This window comes from Leptonotus elevatus, chromosome 8 (genome assembly GCF_054856555.1).
Source record: "Leptonotus elevatus isolate MCC_2025b chromosome 8, RoL_Lele_1.0, whole genome shotgun sequence".
In the NCBI taxonomy this organism is placed as follows: domain Eukaryota; kingdom Metazoa; phylum Chordata; class Actinopteri; order Syngnathiformes; family Syngnathidae; genus Leptonotus; species Leptonotus elevatus.
Genome location: NC_141246.1, coordinates 7,840,021 through 7,855,342, shown reverse-complemented (window position 1 = coordinate 7,855,342; position 15,322 = coordinate 7,840,021). Strand labels below are relative to the sequence as shown.

The following is a 15,322-nucleotide window of genomic DNA, read 5'->3' as shown; positions in this document are numbered from 1 at the left end:
AAGTAGCCCAATTATGAAAATCAAAAATGGGCCGATCCACTTTATGGGTCAATTTGACCCAACTTTCTGGGTTGTTATATGCGAAATGTATATAAGTAAGTAAAGCATCTGACCAATATTTAAGAGTTGTTTTACACTAAAAGACCCATTTCTTGGCTCAAAATTGGGTCAAATTGACCCAAGTAGATGATCGGTCCATTTTTGACCCATAGATTACTACTATTTAGTTTACAAGCAATGAAAAGTAACCTTTTTAAAATATTTTCCCTTTAACTCATTCATTGCCCATTGATGGCTATAGATGTCAAAAATTAATTTTAACTATTTGTATTAGTTAAAAAAAAATTCCACTTTTGTTGTATGAAAACCTAGAAAAAAATATTGTAGAATAATCGCCTGACGCCCCTAATTTTTAATAATGTTTTATTTTAATTTAAAAAAATATATATTTTATTTTTAATAATCTTTTTTTATTTTTAAAGAAAATATTATTAAAAATTAGGGGCATCGGGCAAATTTTTTTTTTTATCGTAATTAATCGCATGACTTCACTAGTTAACTCACGAATTAATCGCAAATGTTATATCTGTTCTAATACAACAACAACAAATTCTAGGTTTCCATACTCTTGTTAACAAAACTGGGGAAACATTTTTTAAACTAATAGAAATAGCTCAAATGAATTTTTGACGTCTATAGCTGTCAATGGCAGTGAATGAGTTAATATAGCCATACACATACACGACACACCTTTGATATGTTTCTGTGTGATGTCTAGCTGATGACCAAGCACCCGGGGAAGCGTCTAGGCTGCGGTCCCGAGGGCGAGAGGGACATCAAGGAGCACGCCTTCTTCCGATACATCGACTGGGAAAAACTGGAGAACAAAGAAGTCCAGCCGCCGTTCAAGCCGAAATCTGTGAGTATGCCCCGTGTATGATATAAGTAGACACTCCCTAGCTGTTTACAGCGGTGGGAATGATTGACACACAACACACACAAGTGGGTAATTATGTGAGGTAAGTCGGTTCATTCCCTGCACCCGATCATCACCCTGCCGACGACCCACCAGTATAGACCAATGGAAATCCACAGTCCACTAGCTGTGCGATTTCATTGGTCGATGCCATGTTTGCGTTTTCTCCCTTTTTTTTTGGATTGCATCCAGGGTTATAATAGTTTGGGACTTTTCATTATATTGTACTAGTTTATATTTTGTTTTGTTATTTTCAGTCAGTTATTCAGTTAAATGTTTTTTAAAATATGTTATGTAAATATATATATATTGTTTTTAATATGGAGTATTTGTCATATAGACGCCTTCTTAAAATAATTGCCTAAGACATTTTTTTTCCTGATTTTTCAGAAAACACAAAAAATGTAATCATTTGCAATTATTTTAAGAGGGTGACGATATGTAAGTAAAAGTAAAGTCCATGTCAGAGGATTATTTTTTCTTGTTACACCAAAATAAATACGTTTAAAATGGACACTGAAAGCTCATGTATGACATTGACAAAAATGGCTATTCACTACAGTTTTAGCTTTATATATATAAGATGTATTTTCAGTTAGTTTTCTTTTTAATATTTTCATTTTTATTTTACTTTGTAAACATATTTTTTTCCAAATTTACTTTTAGTTTTTAATATTTTCATTTGTATTTTATTTTATGAACGAAAATTTAAAAAAAAATCCAATTCAACTTTTAGTCATTCAATTAGTTTTGTTTAACTATAATAACCTTGGTTGCATCACTCATCACGCTCACTCCCATCCCTCCATTTTCTCTCCCTCTTTTCTCCCCTCTTCCACGGCAGTGCGGGCGTGACGCCGAGAACTTTGACCGCTTTTTCACACGCCACCCCCCAGAGCTGACCCCCCCAGATAAGGAGCTTATAGCCAACTTGGACCAGGAAGAATTCCACGGCTTCACATTTGTTAACCCGGAGTACCCTCACTGACCGTGCTGCACGCACACACACACGCACAATACGTGCATCAGTGCAATAGTGAGACAGAAGTCACCATCGTGTGCATATCAAGGCTGCGTTATGAAAGGAAGTTGGACATTTGGGGGTAAATTAAGGGAAGTTGACAAGCTTTCCTTTTGGAAAAAAAGGCTAACTATTCCTTTAACATCCTGATCGAAGTAAGAGCAAGTCAGGAAAGTGTGGAGAAATATCACATTTTCTAGCATCAGTGCAGATCACTCACTGAATGCCGCCACACGTTCAACTAAAATAGCATCTCCCATATTCATGCGGTCAGTGCTATTGATGAACAAATTAATTTCCTGTGTATGTGAAAAACCCACCAGTCGCCCTCCTAGTATTGTTTGAATGCCGACTGGTGTCCCCCACACCAAATATTTCTGTTGAGTATAGGAATTTTTTTTGCTGACTAATAAGCGTGTAAAAGTAATCAATTACTGTAATTGGTTGTTAAAAATGATGTCGAAATACGTCAATTCTTGATTTAATTGCGTCTTTAAACAATTGAGGCAAATTTTCTGTTGTCTCAAGAAGGCCATGACGCCTGCTACATCCATGCAGACTCATCCGTGCTCAATGAAAAATGGCATTCAAACACAAGTTCTGAACAGTCAGAATGCCAAACATACCATTTTTACAGATGAGTTGTTCAGTTTCCCTATAGTCGATCTTAGGCATAAACACCAACATATTATAACAGCGAAACGAGAGGTCGGAGAGGTATTAAATGAACAATTTACTATTTATAGTTTGCACTACATCGGGTGGCATTATCATCTTAGTACTCTAAAGACCAAATATGGATCTTGTATGAAATGTGTTAGGCTGCCACAGTGCCAAATGAAAATCACCAGAATGCAGTCAAGCAATGTCACCCAACTACCATCTCCTTCCACAAAAAAAAAATCCACAAAAAATCAGTATGTGCCAATTTCGTCAGTCGTCCATTTTACAAATGTGCATTAGAACAAATGACACAATAACCTCCTAAAAGTCTTCATCGTGACGCACAATGTGTCAAATCCACTTGGTTCACGTGACAGCTTTTGTCGTCACGCCAATGAAGACATTTTCGCACTTAACGCATTGGACGGTGACAACTTATGGACTACATAAGAAAAAAAAATGTAATGAATATATCAAATGTAATTGTTGTGGGTGAAAGAAAAGAAGCTTCTATGGATTGTATTATTGTTCTGTATGACTGGAAAGTAATAATATACTCACTGGTGCCTACCAGGACACTTGTGCAGCGTCTGCCTTCTTACTGCTGTTGCTCACTGACAACAACTAGAAAATGGAAAACATTTGGAAGTCATTCATTTATAGATCTACTGTAGATATGTTATCATTATACCATAGTTGCTTAGGTCATATTAGAATGTTTTCGGAAAAAAAGAAAAAAAAATTGCAACAAATTCAACACAAAACAATGTCCAATCTAATAAATGCCATGCCTTCATGAATCGCCATAACTAAATCAATTGACGGCTACTTTTTTCCAAGTGAAGTAAAAATAACAACAAACGATGGAATACTGTCACAGTCGACATCATAACATGCGCAATAGACGGACGGGGCATCTGTACAGCTGACGGACACGAGCATTCGATTGGCCAACATTCAGCTCGAACTTACTAGGACAGTGGTTCTCAAACTTTTCACATCAAGCCATCAAAAATATACTCTCTCGCTCTCCAAGTACTATTATAACGACCGACATAAAAATACAGTAGCTAGGCCAAGTAACAGTTCATGAAAAATGAGAGATTTTATTCATAAAAAATCAGTTGGGTAAAAAACAACACCATTTTTGTCTCAAAATTGAGCGAGCAACTACTTGGGTCGTTTGGTGCAATACAATCCCCCAAAATTCTAACGGCTCGATTAATTTTTTACCCTAATTGGGTGATTTTTTAGAGTGGACTCTTGATCTGTTTTTAGAATTTACCTAAATAAAATTATAAATTAAATTAATGGACCTAAATAAATTCCTTTAAGATTTAATGCAAATCTATTGTACTTAATATGGAACAAAAGGCCCCCAAAATTATTTTCAATTTGTTTTATGTGCACTCACGAGACTCACCTGTTTTCTGAGTTTGGTCACATAATGTTCACAATGCGAACCGGAAGGGCACTTTGACGTCAAAAAAGTTCATTCTTGCCAGCGTAGCATTATGTAGTTTGAACATTTGAGTGATACTTTCGCAAACCACTAGAGGGAGCCAATGTACCTCCATTGGTACGATAATCACTGTACTAGGCTAACAACACCCAGCGTCGCCCTCACGTATACTATACAACTAAGTGGTGAGTATGAGAAAGTTTTCTTCCTCAGTTCAACCAGCCGCCAAGAGATGAGACAAAAGGAGGTAGGCAACGTGAACATTACTCCTTTCATGTGCTCCGCTCACAGCTTCACCTCCTGCCCTGTTGTGGTATCTGTTTTATGGATCCTCGTCTGTATCGGAATGTTTCTCTCAGCCGCACAGGTGTTTGTCTCAGGTCCGTACTGTTGAGTCAGAAGGTCCGTTTTTTTTGTGTCATGTTTTCAGGTTTGTTTGCACTGTGCGCTTGTTTTTGTCACGTTGACCCCCAAAACCACTCAAGTATTCTCCACAAGTACAGAGATGTCCTAATAGCAATATTAATAATAATCTGATCCAAATAATCACCATTATAAAACACACTCAAATCACATTTTCCTATTAAAATGAATAGGTATTTTGTCCATCTCAGGGGGCGGCCATTTTGCCTTGTATTGTTGTCATTTTCAGTCGACAGCAAGTGTCAAAATGGCCGCCCCCTGAGATGGAGAAAAACGTTTTTTCTGCTTAATAAAATTTCCACAAACACAGTGTTAATCAGAATGCCATGTTTAGGCTAGTGGCGGTGTATAGAACTTATTGTTAAAAAACAAAACAAAGACTTGCCCTCATTAGCACTCCAGAGTACTGTATTGTACTTCATAAACACATGCAGTAACCAGTAATGACATAATTAAATAGAATGTAAAGAATTAAAGAACTCCTTGACACCTGGGGGCAGTATTATACAAACATACAGATTGCCCAAACAAAAAGTCTGTGTCCAAATTCACAAGGCTGTATGTATGTATATTTTTCTGAAAGCCTGTAAGCTTAATTTGTTAATAATAATAAAAAAAAAGGCAGAGTCCTCCAAAAGGTCGAATTTGTCGCCTGCATGACGTCACGTCCGGCGCAACTTGACAGCATGCAGGGACTTATGACTGATTTACACATGAATGGATTGTCGGTCAACGTGCTACTGACAGCAGTATTGGATTGTCGAGTCGCGTCGGGAGTGACGTCATGCAGCCGGCAAAGGACCCAGCCTTGTGAATTTTGAACTCAAGCTAATAAGTCTTCGCATTCTCAGTCAACAGACGATTCATTGAATTTAATTTGTAGAACTTTAAATGGGTTGTTATTGAGCTACTGTAGGATCTGAAGATTAAATGGTGACGTTTACTGCGAGTCTGCGACCCACCCCTGCAGGCCATTAATCAACATGTCTTTGTGCTGATGAAATGGACTTCCCTTTCTTACCCCTCATCACTGTGCTTTAATGGAACTTCTTTCTGCTTCATGTTTTTTCTTGTTCTGCCCTCTGCATCAAATCCTTACTTTTTTACTTAATTATTATTATTTTTTTCTCTGTGTGTCAGAAATCCCGCCGTGACGTGGGCAACTTCGACAAGGAGTTCACCAAGATGGCCGTGGAGCTGACACCGACGGACAAACTCTTCATCATGAATCTTGACCAGAACGAATTTCAAGGCTTCTCCTACACCAACCCCGAGTTTGTTATACAAGTGTGAAGGGGGGATTAAAAACAACACCAAAACCTGAACAGACCTGCAGTGTCTTTCCATCATCTTGTCATCGTCTCGTAAACTGGACTACACGCCCACAAATGCACGACAGGAGACTGCACAAGTGAGGGCTGCTTACAGCGGAACTAATCTCATTTTACACGGTAGGAAAAAAAATCACTTAATAGAGTGTGGACCTCCGCCAAGGCACATCTGTTAACAAAAGTGAAGGAAGAAAAGCTATCAAAGTTTTTGGTTGTGTTTATTAGTTGTCAGGCTATTTTCTGTTTTTGACAAAATAAAAAACAAGACACATTTCCACAAATAATGGCCGTCCCTCTAATAAACACCTTGTCCCAATTAGTCAGCAAGCACGGTTATAATAGTTTTAGGTTTTTCCATTAGAAATCGTTTTTATTTCATTTTTTTTTTTTTCAATTCAATGACTTTAATGTTTTTTAGGGACTTGGGTCAATTTGACCCAATTTTCTGGGTTGTTTTGCACAAAGCAACCCAAAGAATTGAGTCATTTTTACAAAACAACTAAGAAAAATTGGGTTTTGTACAAAAAAGGACCCAGTAAATTGGATCTTTTGTGAAGCCAAAGTTGTGATGCACTCTAAAACAGTTAAGTCAAAAATAACCCAATTATGGGTTAAAAAAAAAAAAGTCACCCCATTTATAACGTCGGATGAATAACCCACAAAACAATAGAAAAAAATTGGCCTGCTTCATACAACACAACCCTTCCTTAAAAGTTTTTATTTATTTATTTGACCCAACTTTTTGTGTTATTGGGTTAGTTGTATATTTTTTGGGTTATACAATTAGCCCCAAAATTTGGGTCATCTAAATAACTCACCCCCCCCAAAACTTTTTTCTTTTTGAAAGCTGTTTTTTTGTTTCGTAGATTATTTATTTAACACAAAACGCGTGAAATAATTCAAATGAATAACCCACAGTTTTTTAGGTTGTTCATTTCACCCAACTTTTTGGGTGAAATGAGTAGCATAGCGGCTAGTCCTTTTTCGACCCATATTTTGACTTTTTCTGATCCAACTGTGTTTAGAGTGTGGGACTGTTGTCATTCTAATTCCCATGAAACAAAGTTGGAAATTGCTGCATGCATACCGCTAACCAGATTTTCACCGTATCAAAAATATCAAATCCTTCCTCTGGCCAACTCTGCACAAAATTTTGTGGAAATCGGTCATATGTCATTTTAGTGTAATCCTGAAATACATCAAAAGGCAATCAAAGCAAAACCTGTCACTTTTGTGCTTGGCGGAGGTTTAAAGAAAAAAACTGTGTTTCCAGGAGCTCAGTGCTTGTCAATGCGGAGGGCAGCAACGAACGAATGTCGCCGCGTGTCTATTGATCAACAGGCAGCAGGCAGCAGGCATGTTTGTTGTTTCCTTTTCATCAAAGTCGGGTCATGAACATTCCATGATCAATATGACATGTATGTTATGTGCTCCCACACACACATTCATATGCAAGCATGCACGTGTCTGTGCAGGGTGTAGTAGTGGGTGGGACGGGGAGGTCTGGATTTTGTCCTGAACTAGCGCATCTTGTCTTCCAAATGAGCCCTTTTTCGCTATTGACATCGGCCTGCGCTCTTACTCCAATTAGGCATGTTGAGCTGTAACAATGCACTTAAATTTACAAAAAAAAATGTTGCACTAAATGATTCAATTGAGATGGTACCCAAATAAATGTAAAAAAAAAAAAGATTACGTGCAAATATATAGTTGTACCTTCCTCTTTCCACTTAAAAAAAAAAAACTTACTTTTTTTTACAATTTTTTTTGATTATTTTGTCGATTTAATTAGATTTCTTTTAACACATTTAAATTTCCTTCTCTTTATTAATTTTTTTTTGAAACTGACATGAAACAAAATGTATTATGATTAGAAGGTTAGTGTCAGAAATCAGGCAAAAATGTTGATCATTGTTTTCCAAAATAAAAGATGTTTGCAAATGTCTTATTTTGAAAATACACAAAGCTAATCAGCCTGATTTTATGATCGCGTTACAGAAATTTGAGATTTGTTTACTGTTGAGAGGCCGAAATGCTGAGGATTTGGACCATTCTAGATTAAACTAGGTATTTAAACAAATAATCGCTAATCAATATAATTAACGATTAATGTGATGATTGACTAGTTTTGGATTCAGTGGTTTTTCGTTGCACCCGTAGTTATTAATCTGTTGCGTCGTCACCTTTAACTTTGGTCAAAAGTATTGGGACACTACTTTCTGTAACTTCTGGTAAGGTAAACAAACACGCGCAGAAATTGCTCTGAGCTCTCGTGATGACCGATTATCATTTTATCAAGTGTAACTTCAACAAAGTTTTACAGTCTTTTACCTAAAAGGAAAAGTGGCCTTTGGGTGAGAGCGCAGGTGGTGTCCGCGATTTCTTGCGAATAGGGCTTATAAATGCAAAAGCAACTCTTTCCAAAAAGGCTTATTTATTTAACGCCATCTCTTGTCTCCTTTCTGCCGCCGTGTATGCTCTCACCTATAGTGCTATACTGTCTTTGTGGTGCAGCTCCTCCTATGCATGCCATACTGTATTTGTAGCCCTTTTTTTTTTATACACAGCCGACGAGAGTCAGTGACGAGGAGCTCATGGGATTGTGTGCAATGAACATATAAAAGTAGTTGTACTTGTTATTACTCTGTATGTGTTTCAGTGTATGTGTAATTAGGAATGGACTCCAGTAAGAGGTTGTTCTCGCAAACATCTCAACCAATTTGACTGGTTTCATAATGCCACCTAGCACTACCTGCTTTTTATGTATTTATTTTAAGAGCGCCGAGTGGTAGTTTTGAATTTCTGAGTTTCAAATCTTAACAGAATTTATTTTTACTAGGGCCTGACCGATCTGTTGTTGTTTTTTAGGCAGATATTTGCCACAATAAAATTCTGAAAACAGATTAATCAGGTGATTAGTTTCAAAATATGAAATGGATACAATAGCTTTTTTTTTGGTCCCTTTAACCCTTAATAAATATATGAATTACAGGCAGAACATTTGATTGTTTTCCAATACTTTGTCCTTCAGTATTTGTTTAACTATACGACACAGAGCAAAATTGAGTAATGGATGTTTTTTTCCCCCCAAAAAATTTCCCCGGGGAATGCTTGAATGCTATTATTTTTGTCTTATGTTGTAATTTGTTTATGTGTAGAACTTTGCTATTGTAACATGACAAAGTTCTGTGTAAAATATATATTTTTTAAGAAATTCAAACTTGGCACGCCGAATTGTTGTTTAGGATTTGTGAGTGTATGAATGAACTTTTTTTGGAGCCTCAAAATGCCTAAAATCTCACTAGTTTCTGCAAGTGTATCTAGCCTGGTGAAAAATGTATGTGTACTGAAGACAACCCCCCACCACCACCCAAAAAAAACCCACTTCAATCTGTATTAAAATGTAGCACCCAATACCCTATTTCACAGATTGACAAGCTGCTACCCCCCCCCCCCCCCCCCCAACCCGCTGCTTACTATTTTATGTAGGTGGAGTACGGCCTCAAAGTTCGATTGCCATTTAGAGGATTTGGAGGTGCGAGGGCCTGCTTATCACTACTTTCAGCTCTAATTGATTTTTCAAGTTGTTTCTGAGCCCACGCTACCATCAGGGACCGTTTTGAGCAGAGGAAATAGGGGGAAAAAAAGAAAGGGGTACATTGATGTCTACTATGCAAAAGGCAAGAAAAGGAGCAAGAGGTGGATGACTTTTCTAAAATCAACCTGTGTAACAATTACTACTCTCATGTTGCATGCACCGTCATTACCCGCGCGTGAGGCATCAACATTAAAGTATGAATAGTTGACTGTCTCTGGTTCTTGTGTCTCTTAACCAGCCATTCGCTTTTTTTCCTATAGTGCTTGCCCTCATCATAAAAGAGACTGGAAGAGTGACAGAAAGATATAGAAGTTTGCGTGATTGAAAATGAAAATAAAACCTACCTTTTGTGAATGGTGCTGTTACATAGGAATCCTACCAGTCCTTGCTCTCTTTTTTTTTCTCTCCCACCAACTGGTGGAAGGGTGGACAACTGGTTTGCACATCCGCCTCACTGGCAACATGGAGAGCTGAAATCTGATTGGCCAAATACACACGCACAGAAATGGGGGCGGGGCATGGCGCAATGAGCGTCAAGCAGCATCTCCACCACAGTGAACCATGTGCACATAGTGAGAGGTTGCTGTACTTACTTTTTTGCCCCATCTGATGTTCTCAAAGAATTCCGTCCAATGTTTGTTTTTGTCCCTTGCCATTCAAAGGACTCCTGAAGCTTGGAATGAAAAGAAGCACAATGTTAACTTGCAAAGGATCCACAGAAAAGTTGATTGGCATTCAAGCGAGTGAATCCAAACAGAGATAGAAGACAGCAGGAGGCATGAGGTTGTGTAACCGCGGCGTGATGATGCTGATGACCACGGCGGGGGCCTTCTGCGCCTTCAGCCTCATGACCATCGCCGTGGGCACCGACTACTGGCTGTACTCGCGCGGGATGTGCCGCTCTAAGAACCTGGGCGACAACGAGACTGTCCGTAAGAACGAGGAGGTGCTCACACACTCGGGCCTGTGGAGGACCTGCTGCACTGAAGGTAAAAAAAATAAAATAAAATTGTATTACTGAATTATTGCTATTATCTTATAGTCCTTTCATAATTATTTGTAATTTATTTAACTCACAAGGAATATTCTATTCATTGTATATGTGTGTATTTTCAAAATTATTGTGGTCTTTGCATGTTATTACTACTTTTAGTTGTATCTATTTTCCTTACTATTATTTATTAAAGTTCCTCTTTACAATTAGGGCACCTTTTGAACTAGGATTTTACTTCGATGCTAAAAATTTGGTAAAAATGATAACCTCACATTGAGAAGTAGTTTCCTATTTATCTAATATAAACTGCTTACTCGCACACTTTATACTCTTATGTTAAAGCCATGATCACCATTAGTAGCAAAACTAAAACATTAGCATAAAGTGGAACATAGCATAATTTTAACAGAATGGATTAATCGGATTTCCATTATTTACTATGGGAAATATTGCTTTGGATTTTGTACTATTTAGTTTTATTCAGAATTCGTGCAACAGATTCATCACGAAGTAGCTCTTTATTTGGCAAGCAATAGATAAACAAAACTCTTAATTTTCAATCTTTTGACTGTTTATTAATGAAGGCTTTTTATTCACCAGACATTAGGTAAACAATATAAATGGCTGATGATGAGGATGGTGTCAAGATTTATTAATAGTTTATAAACTGTTTATTATATAAGGTTATGTGGGGGGGGGGGGGTGGTGTTCTTAAAAAAAATGTTAAGATGAAAAACATAATAATGTGTTTATTATTCTGGCATTTTTTAAGGTGTCAATGAAAATAGTTAAATGTTAGCTTGTACAATAAATACAGTAAATTACACTATAATACTGATTTTTATCCATTTTATTTCTTCCCCATTAAACATCCCCCCACTCATGCTTCAATGTGGTTCCAACAGTATAACATTGCAAATATAGAATGGAGTCCCCATTTAACAGGCTTATTTTAACATTTTTAAATATACAGAAAAGTGTACAAAATTGTGTGTGGGGTGGTTTCTGCCTCACTGATGCTTTTCTACGTGACCTTTTTTCACAAGTTGCCTCCATCCAATGAGTTTGTTTTGGTAACCATGGTGATAGACCCACGTCATCAATACCGGTCAATTGGCGCTGCGCATAGGGACATATTGATCAATATATCTCCGTGTGACGCATGCGTGGGGGTCAAAAGGCATTGTGAGCAGAAAATGAAGTTAGAATTTCGAGCGTAGTGACAAAACAAAACAACAACGAATGTTTCTATGCATTAAAATATCACAGTTGCTGCATGCACCAGTTGAGGTGGCTGGGGCATCTGGTTCGGATGCCTCCTGGGCGCCTCCCTGGGGAGGTGTTCCGGGCATGTCCTACCGGCAGGAGGCCCCGGGGACGACCCAGGACACGCTGGAGAGACTACGTCTCACGGCTGGCCTGGGAACGCCTTGGGATCCCATCGGAGGAGCTGGCTGAAGTGGCTAGGGAGAGGGAAGTCTGGGCTTCCCTGCTAAAGCTGCTGCCCCCGCGACCCGACCCCGGATAAGCGGAATTGAAGACGGAACGGAACGGAACGGAAAAAGTTGCTGCATGCAGGACATTTGTCCCACTATACAAAACCCTCTCGTGAGTCATCATGAAAAGATATTTAAAGCTTACAAACAAAAATTTCAAAGCCGCCAAGTTTGGAGCCAAACTGAAGCCAAAGCAGGGAGATCAATACTGAAGTCCATCAGAGGTGACGCACATGCCATTAAGCATTATGCAAGTCACTATTCGAGAGAGTATACAAAGTGGACTGGGTCAAAGCAGACAAAGGTTGTGAATCAGTTGTAAAGTGGGTCATGCTATGAAATAACACAGCCGAGTACTATAAAAGTATCAAAAATGTTTACACTCGTGGTTATACTCGTCTCTGCAGGAACGTTTCGAGGCGTTTGCAAAGACATCGATCACTTTGCGGAGGATGCGGACTACGAGCAGGACGCCGCAGAGTATTTGCTACGTGAGTACCTACTGCGCTCCCATCAGGATGTTTCAAAAGTCACTCAATGTTTTCTATTGTTTAATGGAAATTGAATTCAATTACATTTATTGTGAGTCCGAGAGACATAAAAATGACCATCAGAGGGAGACAAAACAGAGAAGTCTGATGGGCTTGATTTTTGCCACACTAAATTGTCACTTCCTTAAAACTTGAAGGTTAAAATGAGACTTACTCATACTAGTAGAAAGTATATCGTACGTCACACCTGACGCTGGTCTTGATAAATGTCAGATCTTCTGTTCCAGCTGTGATCTCTGTGCAAAAACAAACAAACAGGCAGCTGTTTAGGATTGTTCGCCATCTGAACTTACCATTTGTAGTAAATACAGATGTTCTTTTCAGGTGCGGTGCGAGCATCCAGCCTCTTCCCGATCCTCAGCGTGGGCTTGCTGTTCCTGGGGGGCGTGTGCGTGGCGGCCAGCGAGTTCTACAAGTCACGCTACAACGTCATCCTGACGGCGGGCATTCTCTTCGTCTCTGCAGGTGAACGACACACAAACACTAAAGCCTGTTACACACATTTGCAAGGTTTCTAACAAAGTCTGCAAAGGTTTGTTGGATGTCTTGGACAAATTATAATTTGCAATTATCCTGCAGCGTTAGGTGTGTTGAGAATTATCTTTTCCCCACTCTTAAATTTCCTCTGATAATGGTAACAGCCAAACCTGTTCGATATTAATGACGGAATTTATATACAGTACTTGAATATTAATGATGATGTGTGTGTGGTCGCAAGAAGAACGATTTTGGAACGTAATCTAATCCCGCTTTTTTGCCGTCAACCCTTTCAAGGTCATCTTCCCATGTATTTTTTTTTTAGCAAACAAAAGCAATACATTTATCTATATTACAATAAACAATATCAATACAACATACATAAATGTGGCTATGCTATTATTTTTTGTTAGGCACCAAGGGAAGAAGAAAATATTTTGCTCCCTCGAGTCTCCGCCGCAACTCTAAATAGTATCATTTGTGTATAAAATGATTGTAATTACACCTCTGCAGATGAGCTAATACTCCTTCTGCACTCACTGGCAATCAGTATGCCACTGCCACCTACTGTAGTGGATGTGCAATTACACTTTAATGTACTGTAATGTACTGTAATGTAGAGAAAAAAGTTTCCTGATGTCACACATGGCCTGCAATCCCTGTTTTAGATTTAGCACTTGTGCTAAAATAAAGGCAAATGAAGCATGATGAATTCAAAATAATTAATTAATTAGCCCTATCCACTACTTGGGTCAATCGGACCCACCTTTCTGGGTAGTTTTGTAAACAACCCAGAAAATTGGACCCAACTAGCGAGCTAGTTTACTCAAATTGTGTTATTTTTCGACCCAACTGTTTTTAGTGTTGACCCTCCACACGTCCCTCTTCAGGTTTGAGCAACATCATCGGCATCATCGTGTACATATCGGCCAACTCCGGAGACCCCAGCCAGAGCGACAACAAGAAGAGCTACTCGTACGGCTGGTCCTTCTACTTCGGGGCGCTGTCTTTCGTCCTGGCCGAGATGGTGGGCGTGCTGGCGGTGCACGTGTTCATCGAGAAGCACCGGCAGCTCCGTACCAACGGCCGGCCCTCACTGATCAAACCTCCCGTCACGCGCGGCTCATCCAACTTCCGCAACCGCTACTACAACAACAACCATCCCCGCAGGCACAGCAACAGGAGCAACCACAGCGGCACCGCCGACTTGGCCCCCGACTCCCTTCGAGCATCCCTGGTGCGGGAGGCGTCGCTCTCATCAGGGGTCAAGGTCTTGCCGGGGTTGCCACTGCCGGTCACATCGGAGTTCATGCTTTACACGCTGAAGGACGCGGATGTGATGTTGGACGGTCTAACGGTCGCGCCTCAGGACGACGATGATGGCGACGACATGCTGCCTGGAAACTGTGCAGCCAATAGGAGAACCACTCCGGTCTGACAAGGAACATTAACGGAGCATGTCGTCTTTAGAAGGACAAGAGCAAAGGGACTTTAAGGACAGACACAACTACAGCAGTGGTTCTCAATTATTATTTTTTTTACTAGAGATGTTTTACAACTTTTTTCAGACAGACCACTATGAGCTCCCAAAAACGTATAAATAAGTTATATTATAAATGTTTTAAAGGGTCCCAAAGACATATGTATAAGTTTTTTTATGCTTGAGTATACAGATGGCTTTGATGCAGCCTCACAACTGCAGAGAACGGTTGAATAAATTGTAGTTATTACACAAACGGCCAGGAGGTGGCAGCAGAGCAAAGGAGATCAACTAGGGCCATGTTGAAAAAAAACTAATTTACCCACAGTTCTAAAAAGGGTTGTGAATAATGATGAAACTTAGCTATATTCCAATGCTAACTGCTGTTAAACAGAAACAGATAGAAATATACTTTTTTTTTTTCCTGATGAAAGAAGAGACTCTAATCTTTGTTTTGGTATTTATAGCAATAGAACAAAATATTTTGTGGGCCTTGCAAAATCAGTCAAAATCCAGGAAAACAGCCGGGAGTGAAGTGTGACATGATAATAAGTATAATTCCATTAATTTTTTATTTTATTTTATTCAAATTAAATTACATTTTTAGACAGTCTTTTGAATCAACTCAACCTAAAATATTTTCAGTTTAAAATTATTTCTTACTGCCTCTGTTTAATTATAAAAAGTGTGGATTAAAAAAATGAATTTGTGTCACATCAATTTGTCTTGTACTCCTTTCACAAATGGTACGAGTCAGTGCCTTGCGGTACCCCTCCTCCCTGTTTCTCTGAATATTCACTGCAAGGGAACACTGGGTTGTATGCAGGGGGTTAGACGAGAGAGCGTGTTT

The 15,322-nt window shown here is 39.0% G+C and overlaps 2 protein-coding genes and 1 long non-coding RNA gene across 13 annotated transcripts in view; 2 read left to right on the top strand and 1 right to left on the bottom strand.

The window, feature by feature from the left end:
* The window catches only part of LOC147169570 (protein kinase C beta type), a 30,778-nt gene extending 21,098 nt beyond the window's left edge, over window positions 1-9,680 (top strand). For 2 of the 4 annotated variants that reach the window (XM_086083839.1, XM_086083840.1), the window contains exons 16-17: window positions 779-919; window positions 5,686-9,680. In XM_086083839.1, the coding sequence (XP_085939965.1) occupies window positions 779-919; window positions 5,686-5,838 (294 nt within the window). In that variant the 3' untranslated portion in view covers window positions 5,839-9,680. Of the gene's footprint in view, window positions 1-778; window positions 920-1,820; window positions 3,237-5,685 lie in introns of those variants that run through there. The other 2 variants (XM_086083841.1, XM_086083842.1) reach the window with 1 other exon arrangement.
* The window catches only part of LOC147169567 (uncharacterized), a 30,521-nt gene that overhangs the window by 5,163 nt on the left and 10,036 nt on the right, over window positions 1-15,322 (bottom strand). For 2 of the 5 annotated variants that reach the window (XR_015095868.1, XR_015095872.1), the window contains 4 exons: window positions 12,670-12,974; window positions 10,068-10,457; window positions 9,819-9,951; window positions 3,222-3,284 (listed from right to left, as the gene is read on the bottom strand). This is a non-coding gene — a long non-coding RNA (uncharacterized LOC147169567). The remainder of the gene's footprint in view (window positions 1-3,221; window positions 3,285-9,818; window positions 9,952-10,067; window positions 10,458-12,669; window positions 12,975-15,322) is intronic. The other 3 variants (XR_015095869.1, XR_015095871.1, XR_015095870.1) reach the window with 3 other exon arrangements.
* Window positions 5,854-15,188, top strand: LOC147169569 (voltage-dependent calcium channel gamma-3 subunit-like). Of its 4 annotated transcripts, none has more exons than XM_086083856.1 (5): window positions 5,854-5,996; window positions 10,137-10,463; window positions 12,372-12,455; window positions 12,840-12,980; window positions 13,883-15,188. In XM_086083856.1, the coding sequence occupies exons 2-5, from the start codon at window positions 10,253-10,255 to the stop codon at window positions 14,428-14,430; spliced, it is 984 nt and encodes a 327-aa protein (XP_085939982.1). In that variant the 5' UTR covers window positions 5,854-5,996; window positions 10,137-10,252; the 3' UTR covers window positions 14,431-15,188. The 4 variants fall into 4 exon arrangements, with proteins under 4 accessions (XP_085939982.1, XP_085939980.1, XP_085939983.1 ...); XM_086083854.1 differs by having other exon boundaries at window positions 5,876-5,996; window positions 9,899-10,463; XM_086083857.1 differs by having other exon boundaries at window positions 5,876-5,996; window positions 9,899-10,463; window positions 13,855-15,188.